A 13,671-nucleotide genomic window follows, 5' to 3' on the forward strand; every position below is an offset into this window, starting at 1 on the left:
AATAAAACTACTAGAGAGCATAAACCAAAAAATGAAACTACGACAAAACTAGATAGAGAAGGCATACATATAAACATATAGAAACCTTAACTAGTTATAAATATTTGATGACAATGCCACAAGTACAACCACTTTCATGCCTTTCCTAGCTTAACAATTACAAATTCAGAAAAGAAAAGAAGGGGGAGAAGAAAAGTGAGGGAAAGAAAATCCTATAACATCACAATAACCTATAGATGCGACTTTAGTTAAGAATCATTTCTTCTTCCATCCTAATGCCTTTGTCCCCTAACCCCAAGAAATACATTCTAATCTTGTGTAGTTCTTTGAGAACATCTTTCACACTCATTCTTTCACTCGGCATTTTAGCAGAACATGAAACTCCAATTTGAAAGAATGGTACTAGGCAAGCCTCTAGTTTAGAAATGTTGGTTGTACTACTTTGCGTGCTCCTACTTGGCTCTTCTTCCATTTCCAATATGATTTGGGGATCAACGATCTGCATTACTTGCTCCGGAAAACACATTTGTACATAGCTATGGAGGTTTACATTGCCCGTAAACATGTTATTAGTTGGTCTTTTTCCAGTGAACATTTCTAGTAGTAACACTCCATAACTGTACATATCACCTTGCATTGATACCTCCACACCCATACCATACTTTGCATGCAATATGAAATAATCAAAAAAAAGAAAATGTCCAAAATTTTTACTTTTGGTATGATTGTTGAACTAGTAAGTTGTATATCTTTTGCTGAAAAAAAGAGTTCAACATTTCAAAAGATGAAATTATCTCAAGGGTTAAAATCTACTTTCAAATACCATAGGGGTAGGACAATGGTTGATTTAATTTGTTGTGGTAGCTATACAAACAATAAGGCAAAGTCAAGGAAAGTCATCTCTAAAACATGGCTTAATTTCTATATAATCTCATAATTGGTTTTTTAGTTCGCCGCAAGATAATAGTATAATGTAACTAAATAATATTTCCTAATCAATTTCAATGTAAGAAGCAATAAACAATTACCTGGGGCAACATAGCCAATTGTTCCTCTAATCCCAATTGAACTTGATTGCTGATGAATAGAAATTCCATTGGTTGCTAAAAAAATCTTTGCCAAGCCAAAATCACTCACATGGGCACACAAATCACCGTCAAGAAGAATATTACTTGGCTTTAAATCACAATGAATAAAAGCCATTTCACAATGATGGGGAAGATAATCCAATGCACATGCAACATCAATGGCAATGTTTAGCCTTTGAACAAAGTTCAAGTTCTTAGGTTCATGTTGCTCTAAAAGACTTGGGTGTAACCAATTTTCTAAGCTCCCATTTTCCATGAACTCGAAGACCAAAGCCTTGAAGTCGTTGCCTTTAAAATCAATGCTTGTGCAAGCTGTAATTATCTTGACAAGATTTCGATGGCGAATGTTCTTCAATGCTTCACATTCTGTAACAAAACTCTTGTTTGCTCCACGTTCGTGTAGTTTGAGCACCTTCACAGCAACAGTTTGTTCATCGGAGTTAAGAATCCCTTTATAAACAGAACCATATCTTCCCCACTAATTAAGTTGGATGGAGAGAACCCATTTGTTGCTTGAAAAAGTTCTCCAAAAGATATTTGCAAATATTTGTTTTGTGAAGGCGAGGCTAATTTGATTTCCTGTCTTGACCGTTTGTTTTGGTAAATAAAAGCTAAAATGCACAATGATAACAGAACAATAGTGAGAGTAGCTATTAGAACTATTACTCTATGGTTGAAAGGTCGTTTCCTTTCATTTCGGACTTGCATTGGGCAGGTAGGCAATTGCAACAGTTTAATTCCTCTGCATAGCTTACTATTTCCAACAACTGAGAAGGCACTAATGTTTGTGAAAATTCCTCCATTCGGAACTTCACCATCAAACATATTATAGGAAAGATTGAGATATTGAAAGAACCGAAACTCCCCGAGAAACCTTGGAATCTGTCCAGACAAGTTGTTCCTAGAAACATCTAGTTCTTGAATACCTTTCAATTGTCTGAAGGCCGTCGGAATTGTACCTTTGAAAAGGTTACCATCGATGTAGAGGAATTCTAAAACTTCACAATTGCCGAGAGTAGCGGGGATTTCTCCAAATGGTTTATTTTTTGAAACATATAGTCCATCTAGATTTTTCAAGCAACCCACTTCTTGTAGTAGTAGTCCTGTTAAGTAATTTTGACTAAAGGATAGATTAATGAGAGAAGACAGACCAAAGATTTGATAAGGTATTGCTCTCGTGAGATGATTGTAATCAAGATGAATTTGTTGTAGATTGGTACAATTGCCTAAAGAAATAGGAATGCTTCCCTCAATCGTATTTGTTGATAGGTCAAGTGTACCAAGCCTACTTAGGTTTCTAATAGACGATGGAATCTCTCTAGAGATGTTATTTTTGTCAAGCATGAGGATTTCCAACATTGAGAGTTTTCCAACGGAATTTGGAATACTACCAGTAAGCATGTTATCACTGAGTAAGAGGTATAGCAAATTTACAAGGTTCCCAATACCAAGAGGTATGCTTCCAGATATATAGTTGTCTTGTAGATTGAACCAAGTGATCTTGCTGGAGAGATTTGCAATAGAATGGGGTAACAAACCTTTAAAATGATTTCTAGCCAAATCTAGAAGTTGTAGATTGGAACAATTGGATAAAAAAGTGAGGAAGCTCATTAATTCATTACCTTGACTTGTTCCAAGTGAATTGTCAGAAGCAGCTAAACCTTCTAAAGCATCAAGTGTTCACAGACTTTTAGACATGGACCCAGTAAAAGAATTGTTGCCAATATCAATTTACACGAGTCTTGTAGCATTGGCTATTGACGATGGAATTTGGCCATAGAATTGATTGGAATCAACATAAAATCCTAGTAAATTTGGAAGGGTCAAGCATAAATCTGGTGGTAGAATTCCATGCAATTGGTTGTAAGCGATAGAGAATAAATAGATTGATGAGATGTTGTAAAGCGAACTAGGAACCATACCGGACAATTTATTTATCGACAGCTGAAGAAGCTCCAACTTGTAAAGCTGCCCAAGTTGGGCGGGGATGCTTCCCTCTAGATTACTGTACACTAAAGAAAGCACACGTAGATTGGAAAGGTTCCCAATTGAAAGTGGGATAATTCCAGTGAGATGATTGGCTGCAAGATTCAAGGTGGAGAGATTGGACAAGGAACCTAGCTGTGTAGAATTTTACCTCCTAGATTGTTATAACACATGTCGATAACTCTCAAGTCTAAACAATGAGTCAAATTGGCGGGAAATTCAACTTGGAAAGAGTTTTTCAAAAGCCGAAGGTACTGTAGACGAAACAACTTGCCAAGTTCTTGTGGGATTTTGCCGTGAAAGCTGTTATTACGTAGATCAATCGTCCTATGGAAGGCGAGGTTCCCAATTTGAGGAGATACAGAGCCCACCAATGCGAGAGATGACAGGTTTAGAATTGTGACGCGTTGATGTCGACGACCACATGAGTTTCCTTGCCAATTGCAAAAGTGAATTGAATGATTCCATGAGCTTAAGGCATCTAGAGGATCTCCTTGTATCAAATCCTTGATTGCAAGCAGAGCCTGATGGTCTGTCTCATTGGTGAGAAATAAGCTGGGGTTGCCATTGGCGGTGGTAATCAATTCAAGAGGGTTCATGGAATAGAAAATGAAACAAAGTATAGATGTACTAAGTAGACAACTGAGAAAAGTTGGATTCGTTTGCTCCATTTCGTGTAAAAAATAGAATATTATTATGATGGGAAATGGAGCTGATCAACTTCTATACACCAATGGAGAGCCAAGTATACGTATTTATAGAGCCAAAGGCGTGGGACCTTCTTTTATTATTATTTTTTTGGGTAAATTACAGTGGTAATTCTTATTCTTTGATAGTTGTATCATTTTGATCTCTGTAATTTCAATTGGCTTGATTTTAATTCGAAATTTATGATTTTGTCTCAATTTAATCTAATTAATTTCAATTTTTAATATTTTTTTTTATGAAAAATGCGCACATAAATATCATGTGTCATGTTTTTCTAGAAAAAATTATAAATTGTTCGACTTAGTGAGTTAACCTACACAAATTTAGTGACCATTTTCTTTCAAAATCCCTAATTGATATTGTCAATTAGACTAAATAGACACAAAATTTAAGATTAATGATTAAAATTTAGCTAATTAAAATGACAAGGACCAAAATAATAGAAAGTTTAAAATGGACTATCAATGTAATTTGTTGTTGTTGTTGTTGTTGTTGTTGTTGTTTTTTTTTTTTTTTTTTTTTTTTTTTTTTTTTTTTCGGGTAGTTTGTTGTGTTATTAAGGGGTCGTCACCAAAAAGCCCAAAAATTCAACCCCATGACATATTTGTTTATATTTTATATGTAAAAATTAAAATATAAAAGATCTATTATAAGATTTGAACACTAACCATCATGGTAAAATTAATATACTCTAGAACCGTGAAACCGAACCGAATCAAACCAGTTTCTATAATTCGGTTTTTATCTGATTTTATAGTTTAATAGTTCAATTACACTTCTATTTTTTCAAAAACCAGTTCTTATGGTTCGATTCCTTATTTTCTCTAAAACCGAATCAATCTGATCCTACACTCTAACTTAAATCGTTGACCCTACGGCTGCTATATGAGTAGAAATTCCCATCTACTCTGAATTTTTGTGTGATGGAAATCTCACTTTTATCAAATTGAGCACTAGAACCTGAACCACAAGTAAGAATTTAATTTCTATGGGCCTCTTGATTCAATACAACCTTTCTGTGATATTGCATGGTAGGAGATGATTTTAATGTTGACTGCTTTTCAGCCCGTGGCTTCTAGGGTCTCTGCATTAGGTACCATGGGTGGAAGAAAAAGTCTTGGTGCATATGGATTCTATGTTCGATTTCTCTGTGTTAGGTTTTATTCTTGGCAACCCTATTTGACAAAACTCCTTTCAGTTGTATTTGTTTTCGCACCTTTTATTTCAGTGAGGCTATGAGTTTATTAGATGCAAATCCAACCCGAATCGTGCATTTGTCAATTTCCATGGATCAAAACCGAGGTTGTAAGAGGATCAAGTTTTCCAGATTTTCCAATTTTGGTAGTCCCGCTCAAGCGGGGAAAGTGACGCTCGAGCGGGGATTGCAAGCTCACAGCATCTCTGTTTCGCTTGAAAAAGTACTAGAAGGTGTGATTCGACGCTCGAGTGTGGGAACTTCCGCTCGAGCGTGAAGCCTATATGAATCACACAATTTTGAAGCCCCCGCTCGAGCAGGAATTACCACGCTCGAACATAGATTCTTGGATTTCTATAAGGAATTGGTTTTCTTCCAAAACTAGGATTACTTTGGATTTCTATAAGGAATTGGTTTTCTTCCAAAACTGGGATTACTTTGGTTTTCTATAAGTAGTTGGTTTTCTCCCAAAACTTGGACAAGTCCTCCAGATCTTCTTTTTGGATTCTAAGGTTTATATCTGAGGATATTTTGCTAGTTTTCTTTGATGTTTTCATTGAGTATTCAACTCATGGTTTAAACAGTATATATCAAAGGTTTGTTTGTTCAGTCTACACAAAAAAGAGAGTTATTCTTCGGTGGATTCTGAAGAATTCGAGCCTGAAGCTTTGGTGGATTCCGGAGTGGCTCATTGTCAAGACAATTCTGAGGTGAAGACGGGGTTGGGAGAGGCACATAGAGGTTGGTTCAATTTGGGCGTTGATTCGCTAGGTAATTGAGAGTATACCTGTGTAATTCCTTTATATCTTCTTAGTGGATTGTTTTGTGGCTGTTGCCCGTGGTTTTTTATCACAATTGGAGGTGTCCAATTGTGGTTTTTCCATGTAAAATCGTTGTGTTGTTTTGTCTTGATTGTTTGATTGGGATTGTTATATATTACTTAAAATTAATACATAATCACAAATCAACATCTAGGAGATTTCTAGATTTTTCACTTTGCATTAGGTACCATGGGTGGAAGAAAAATTTAGTGTAACCTGATATTGATAACATAATATTACTAACAAATAATAACTCCATATGTGGAGGGTGAATCTCTACTTTCTAAGTGCCACATATACATTGGAAGAAGGTAAATGGTGAAAAATTATTGAAGGATGATACTGATGACGTAGTATCACTGCTGCAAGGGAGGGAAGAAATTATGAAGTATTTTAGAATATCACATGATTGAGTTTCTGCTTGTTTAGCGCATAATATTGTGACCTTATCTCATTTTCTCTAATAAAGAGTTGTGTTCGGATAATGCTGTCAATTCATCGACCCACCAATTAATCACAATGCTATTGAGCATCGACTGATCTTGGGTTTGGACCATCCAATAACTTTTCCCAATCTAAGAATGGATTGTTGATGTTTTTTCTCTGACATTTTTTATTTTTATTTTGGTTAATTTTTTTATTTTATTTTTAAACTCGAAGGTACTTCAATGCCCTTATTATACGATTATTCTACCAATACTTTCACAATTTCTTATTTATTGATATTGCATATAATTATTTATATCATATCTACATTAAAAAAAAAAAAAAAAAACACTAGTATAAACAAAAAGTGATGGGGGCAAAGGGTAACCCAAGCAGTAAAGGGCCCTTTCACCATATTACTTGTTTGAGTTTCAAGTATCTCATTTAAGATAGAAATATTTAGAACTCGTTTAGCATGATCTATCGTAGTATATTTCTTTATCTTTTTATTTTTTAAAATTATATCATCTCTCTATTTTTTTATTTATCTTTTCATAAAAAGTTCAAAAATACACTTATTTAGATCATTCCAAACAACCTATTATTCTATTGTATCAAAAATAAATAAATAAATAAAAAGGGACACTCAGGTGATAAATATATATATATTCTCACATATCTCTCTCACTCTCTCTCTATATATATTTGTTGTGTTTTGTGAAATAAATAGTTTGTTTTAGCATTCCAAGAGATCTGATTAGACGAAATCTCGCCAAAATCTGTGTGGATCTGTAGATCTCACTCGACGAGATCTGAAAATTGTTTCAAATCGTTATGTTTGCTTTTTTAGGATAACTTATATGATTTTTGTATTCTTGCATTGTAGGTATTTGTTGAAAGATCTAACACTATATTTGGTTGCAGGATTTGAGAAGGGATTTAGAAAGGGAAAGGGAAAGGGAAAGGGAAAAAGCATGTGAAACTAGGTGAAATGTAGGTATATTTTATTTACATTTCACCTACGTTTTCCCTTTACCTTTCCAAATCCCTTTCTAAATCCTACAGCATAAGCGAAATGACATTAGATACATATAGTTTTCAGGTAGATGGTTGCCATTAGATATCATCCATGTCTTTCTTTTTAGCTACTATTACTTTTGTTACTATTTGTATTGTCTTAAGCTAGGCTATATATGCTGGTTTGTTTAAATAATAAGCAACTCTTGGTTTCTTCACTTTCTGGGTGTAAGTATTTCTGAATGATTTGTATATTTAACTTGCATATCTTTACAAGGAGGGCACCTGTTTATATAACCCTAAACCTATGAGTGAAAAAGGAAAATACAAAAAAGGAAATACAGCCAAATAGTTACACCACAATCTTTTCTAAGTCTATACACAATACAATCTTCCCTAATTCTATAAACAATATATTTCTCACACCCCCGCTCAAACTCAAGATGCTTTAGTAGAAAACACTAAGAATTTGCTAAGAAAAAATTGAAATCGAGCAGTAGTGTGAGTCTTGGTGAAGAAGTCTGCAAATTGCAAAGCCGAAGAGACAAAATGAAGTGAGATAGAGCCAGACTGCAGATGCTGGTGGACAAAGGGACAATCAATCTCAATGTGTTTCGTCCATTCATGGAAGAGAGTATTGTGGGCAATCTGAATAGCACTGCAGTTGTCATAATAGAGGGAGGTCGGAGAAGACTGAGGGATACCCAAATCAGATAAGAGACAACGAAGCCAAACAATCTCAGCAGTAGCATGGACTATAGCACGGTACTCAGCTTCGGTAGCAAAGCGAGCAACAACAGTTGGTTTCTTGCTTTTCCAAGAGATCAAGGAATCGCCAAGAAACATATAGAAACCAGACGTGGACTTGCGATCAGTAACATCACCAGCCCAATCAGAATCAGCATAGGCCACCAAAATCAAGAGAGGAAGTAGATGACAATAGTAAACCCTGAAAGAGAGTACCTCGGAGATAGCGAAGAATCCGAACCAATGCAGCCCAATGTGAAGAGCGAGGAGTAGAAACAAATTGGCTAACCACATGCACAACAGAGGCAAGATCAGGACAAGTAACCGTCAAATAAACTAAGCAACCCACAAGCTCGCGATATAAAGTGGGATCATCCAGTGGGACACCATTAGTAGAGTTGAGCTTCACATTAAGCTCAGTAGGTGTGTTAGAAACCTTAGTATCAGTAAGACCAGCACAGTGAATGACCTCATTAGCATACTTAGCCTGAGACAGAAAATAGCCTTTTGGAGTAGAAGCAACTTCAATACCAAGAACATATCGCAAAGGAACAAAATCCTTCATCTCAAAGGTGTGGAAGAGATGCTGCTTGACCTCAGAGATAGTAGAAGGGTCAGTGTCGGTGATGATCATATCATCCACATACAATAATAAGGCAACAAATCTGGCTGAGGTGTGGAGAAGAAATAAAACAGAGTCCTAGGCATAAGGATAAAACCCAATCTCAGTAATAGCAATCTGAAAGTGATCATACCAAGCACGAGGAGACTGCTTTAGACCATATAAAGCATGCTGAAGACGACAAACTTATCCAGAGGAATGGTGAAGGCCAGGGGAAGGACGCATGTAAACCTCCTCAGTGAGATGGCCATTAAGAAAAGCATTCTTAACATCCATCAAATAAAGAGGCCAAGAACGAACAGCAGTGACATAGATCAAAGTACAGATAGTAGTCATCTTGGCAACAGGAGCGAAGGTCTCCTCACAATCAATACCATACTCCTGTGAAAAACCTTTGGCAACCAGACGAGCTTTTGTAGCGCTCAAGAGAACCATCAGAATGAGTCTTGACTTTGTAGACCCATTTGTAACCAACCAGATTTTTACCAGCAGGCAAAGGAACCGACTCCCAAGTACTAGTTTTCTGTAAAGCAGACAACTCATCCTCCATAGCTTGAACCCAATGAGGATCTTGGCAGGCCTCTTTGTAAGACTAAGGTTCTGAAAAAGAGTGAATAGCAAACAGAAAAGTATGATAGGAAGCAGAAAAACATGTATTAGACCAACCCAACCTGTTTGGAGGACGACGCTCACGAGGAGGATAGCGATGTGCAGTAGGATCGGAGTTATCAGAAGTAGAAGGAGCAACAATAGGAGGAGAGACAACTGGTGGTGGGGGAACCTTGTGACGAGAATAGACTAACAACGGAGGGGAAGAAGCAGCTGAATGTGAAAAAGGAGCCATAGGTGACGTAGATGGAGAAATAAGAATGGCCTTAGGAAGAACATTGGCGATATACTCATCTGATGGGACCTCAGAAGGAAGTGGGTCAATGTGAACCAAATCCTCTTTGGAAACGGGAGCAGTGAGAGGGGTAAGTTGAATATAAGACAGACGTTCGAGAATAACAACATGACGGGAGACATAGAGGCGACGAGAGATAGGCTCGTAATAGCGGTAGCCTTTCTAAGTAAGACTATAGCCCAAAAAGATACACAAGACAGACCGGGCACTAAGTTTGGTCCGATTTTTATGGGGAAGGAGGACAAAACAAGCAAACCCAAAGGCACACATGAGAGAATAATTGAGAGGTTGAGAATGCATAGTCTAATAAGGGGATTGACCAGAGAGTAGGGGAGTCGGCATGCGATTAAGGAGGAAAGTAGTGGTAAGAACTGCCTTACCTCAGAATGGTGCTGGAATAGAGGCAGAGAGAAGGAGAGATCGAGTTGTCTCAAGGAGATGACGGTGTTTACGCTCAGCACGACCATTTTGGGTAGGGGTATCAGTACATGAGGTTTGGTGAATGTTGTCCAATTTGACTAAAGACTCACAGAATTCAGTTTTAAAGTATTCCTCACCCAAGTCAGACCAGAGTATTTTAATTGTGGCCCCAAACTGTGTAATGATCATAGACTAAAATGTACGATATATCTGATAGAAGTTAGATTTATGAGCCATAAGATAAACCCAGATATCGCGGGTACAATCATCAACAAATGACACATAGTACGCAGAACCCCCTTTAGTGAAAACAAGAGAAGGTCCCCAGACATCAGTATGGATAAGAGAAAAATGGGAAGCAAAAATAGAAGCGCTATTATTAAAAGGTAAAGCTGTCATTTTAGAAAATTTACATCCTCGACACTCATTAATTTGACTAGGAGAAACTTTACCTAACAATCCTAATTGAGCTAAAGACCGCAAGCGGTCAACAGACAAATGACCTAAGCAAGAATGCCATAGATAAAACTGACTCGACTGAGAATCTAACTGAAAAGATGAAAGTGCAACATGGGAGGTAGACAGAGAAAGATGTAGACTTTCCACCACATAGAGATCTCTAACTCTACGGCCGGTCCTAATTTGCTTCTTGGACACCCGATCCTGCACATAACCTACAGAAGAAGAAAAGATAACATTAAAACCAGAAGCATCAAGCTGAGTGATAGAAAGCAAGCTAACAGATAGTTGAGGAACATAAAGAACAGAGTGAATAGTAACAACGAACATGGCAAAGGGTAAAACAAACCTCACAGATAGGACAGACATACCAGATTCATTAGCAGTATTAATAGTAATAGGGAAGGGAGGGGGGATACAGTTTTGGAGTAAGGAAAAGTGAGGAGTCATATAATGAGAGGCACCAGAATAAAAAAGCCAAATAGAGGAAGGAATACCTGAAGAGGACCCAAGCAAACTTGAATGAAGAGAGGTGAGAGCGGAGGCAGATGAAGATGACTGAGAAGTAGACAAGATTTGCTAAAGCTAAGCAAGCTGAGAACTCAAGGAAGCCAAATAAGGACCTGGAGCTGGGGTGGATGCAATATAAACAGCGGGAGGCCGAAAGAACTCTGAGTTGGTGCTCAGGGCTGAGACTGCTGAGAAAACAGACGTCCTTTCTTGGGACAATTGTACTTCTAATGACCGTTCTGATGGTAGAAAGCACACTCATCTGCTGGTAGGGGCCTCTTATTGGTCTTTGCAATGGCCTGAAGCTGATGAGGTGGGGGGTTCGACAATAGAGGAGGCTGAGTAGGAGCCAAGAAGACAGACGGAGATAGAGGCTGATTGGCCGTCTTAAGACGAGTTTCTTCGGAGAAAAGCACACGAACAATAGCATCCACTGAAGGGAAAGGAGACCGATGAAGGATGCCACCACGGATAGCCTCATACTGAGGGGAGAGAGCCATTAAGGACTGCACTAAACGACCTTGCTCCCGAAACTCAACATAAGCGTCTAGTGCCTTGAGGCTAGATGGTTCCATAAGAGCTAACTAACCCCAGAGGCCTGTCATTTCTATGTAGAAGTCCTGAATAGATTGATCCTGCTGACAAGCACTCTGAATAATTGTTTCCAACTCATACCGCTTGGCAAAGTTGGACTGCTGATACACACCCAATAAATAGTTCCACACCTCCTTGGCAGTACTATATTTGGAAAACATCATTCTAATACGGTCATCCACAGAATTATGAAACCAGGTCAGCACTTGGGCATTATCACAATCCCAGGTGTCACAGAAAGTCAGATATCCTTCTTGTTTCGGGTCCAATGGACGAGGAGCAGAACCAAAAACATAGCCCTATTTTTCTGCCCAAGAAGGAAATTCTTCATAACACTAGCCCAATAAGCATAATTGGCACCAGTGAGTTTACATATGATGGTTTGGATTTTGGTATCTGTCATTGTAATAAACCTAAGATAAACTAGGTCGAAGTATACTAATAACTAACAAATGGGCTAAACAGGAAAATTAGATTTTATTTTATTTTAAATATTAACCAAATAAAGGTACTGATAAGAAGTGGGTAAAGTTTCAAAGCCGACGAGAGAAAAAGAAAGAACCAAGGGCATAGATGAACCAGACAAAGCCGATGAGAGTTGCGATAAACGGAGATGAACCGAGAGAGTCATGATGACCAGAGGTAGTCGACGAGTCACGATGAAGCTGACGAGAATCGAGAGAGAAACGCAGCAGATGGGCTCGCGATTGAACAGAGACCGAGAGGCAGAGGGTTTCGAATACAAAAATAAGCCAGAAGAACCAAACCTACTACAACTAGGGTTTCAAACCAAGCTCTGATACCATGTAAGTATTTCGGAATGATTTGTATATTCAACTTGTATATCTTTACAAGGAGGGCACTTGTTTATATAACCCTATACCTATGAGTGAAAAAGGAAAATACGAAAAAGGAAATACAACCAAATAGTTGCACCACAATCTTTCCTAAATCTATACACAATACAAACTTCCGTAATTCTATGCACAATATATTTCTCACACTGGGAACTTCTAAGGAGGACTTGTATACAAGGATTTATTCCTTAGTGGTAACTGGTTTTGATTTGTACAGATTGTCAATCTCAAGGGTTGTGTGATTGTTTCTCTCTTTCTACTCTCTCACTACATTACACAGATCAAGTCCACAGATCATCCTATCTGTACAAATTAGAGAGATGAGTTCTGTTTTGTGAAGAATAGATCAAGTCCACAGATCAAAATAAATAAATAAATTTGTACAGATAAAAAATTAAACAGATAAAATTTGAATAGATAGGGAGAAAATTGAACATATAGATATAAATTTGAACATATAGAAAAAAAAAATTGAACAAATAGTTCAAAAAAAGTCTAACAATAAAAAAAATAACAAATAAATTAAGGGGATAAAATTGAAAAAAAAATGCCCTCCAAAACCAATAAAAGGACTTTTTATCAAACTATTTCACAAATGGTGAACCTCTCACCAACAAAAAATATTGACTGAACCTAATATCTTATACATTCCTTAATTTAGATTTTTCAACAATTAACTCAATAAAAAATTTGCGACTCCTAGGGCTGCCTAGAAATGCACATCTAACTATATCAAGTTGAATATTCCCAACTTGCCTAAAAAAAGTTGAATATTCCTAAAAAAAAAAAAAAATTGAAAACTTGTATATAATACGACAATATAATAATTTAAAATCTGTGGAAATATATTCTATATGGTCCCCTATGAGAATTTAATTTCCATTGAAATATACTTCAAAGGGCCCTCTTGATTCATGGCTAGCTTTTTCAGCAATGCCTATGGTAGAAGTCAATGTTATGGGTCTGTCTTGTGGCTCCTAGTTTGATTATAACATATGTTAAATGAGCTAAAAATTTAATCTCAATCCTACTTTATAGTATAAATATTTTTTATAAGTCTTAAAAGTATCAAGTTAGATCGGGTCGGAAGCGCTATTCATTTGCTATCCCACTACCATTATCACTATCAATCAATTACCTCCATTAATACTCTTTTGGGTTAATATATCCATTAGTAATATAATTATTAGTATATTAATTTTAGAATTATAATTAAATATAAAAAAATATTTTAAAAAAATCGTTTTATATAAAAATATTTTTTTTATGAAATATTTTTTTATCCAAATAAATAGAGGATTGAGAAAGAAATGGGGA

At 36.7% G+C, this 13,671-nt stretch overlaps 1 protein-coding gene across 1 annotated transcript; it reads right to left on the reverse strand.

Annotated features, from left to right (window-relative positions):
- Window positions 1-244: 244 nt before the first annotated feature.
- LOC114300644 (uncharacterized) lies at window positions 245-3,673 on the reverse strand. The gene is made up of 6 exons (XM_082895541.1): window positions 3,226-3,673; window positions 3,011-3,169; window positions 1,725-2,749; window positions 1,029-1,566; window positions 715-755; window positions 245-661 (listed from the first exon to the last, which is right to left on the reverse strand). The coding sequence occupies exons 1-6, from the start codon at window positions 3,671-3,673 to the stop codon at window positions 245-247; spliced, it is 2,628 nt and encodes an 875-aa protein (XP_082751667.1).
- Window positions 3,674-13,671: the final 9,998 nt, after the last annotated feature.

The sequence above is a fragment of the Camellia sinensis genome, chromosome 11 (assembly GCF_055761805.1).
Source record: "Camellia sinensis isolate YWXY chromosome 11, ASM5576180v1, whole genome shotgun sequence".
NCBI lineage: Eukaryota > Viridiplantae > Streptophyta > Magnoliopsida > Ericales > Theaceae > Camellia > Camellia sinensis.

Coding starts and splice junctions, on each gene's coding strand:
- LOC114300644 (XM_082895541.1), bottom strand. CDS start 3,673: ATGAACCCTCTTGAATTGATTACCACCGCCAATGGCAACCCCAGCTTA. Junction 1,567..1,724: donor TAATAGCTACTCTCACTATT/GTTCTGTTATCA, acceptor CAACTTAATTAG/TGGGGAAGATATGGTTCTGT. Junction 662..714: donor GTTCAACAATCATACCAAAA/GTAAAAATTTTG, acceptor TTGCATGCAAAG/TATGGTATGGGTGTGGAGGT.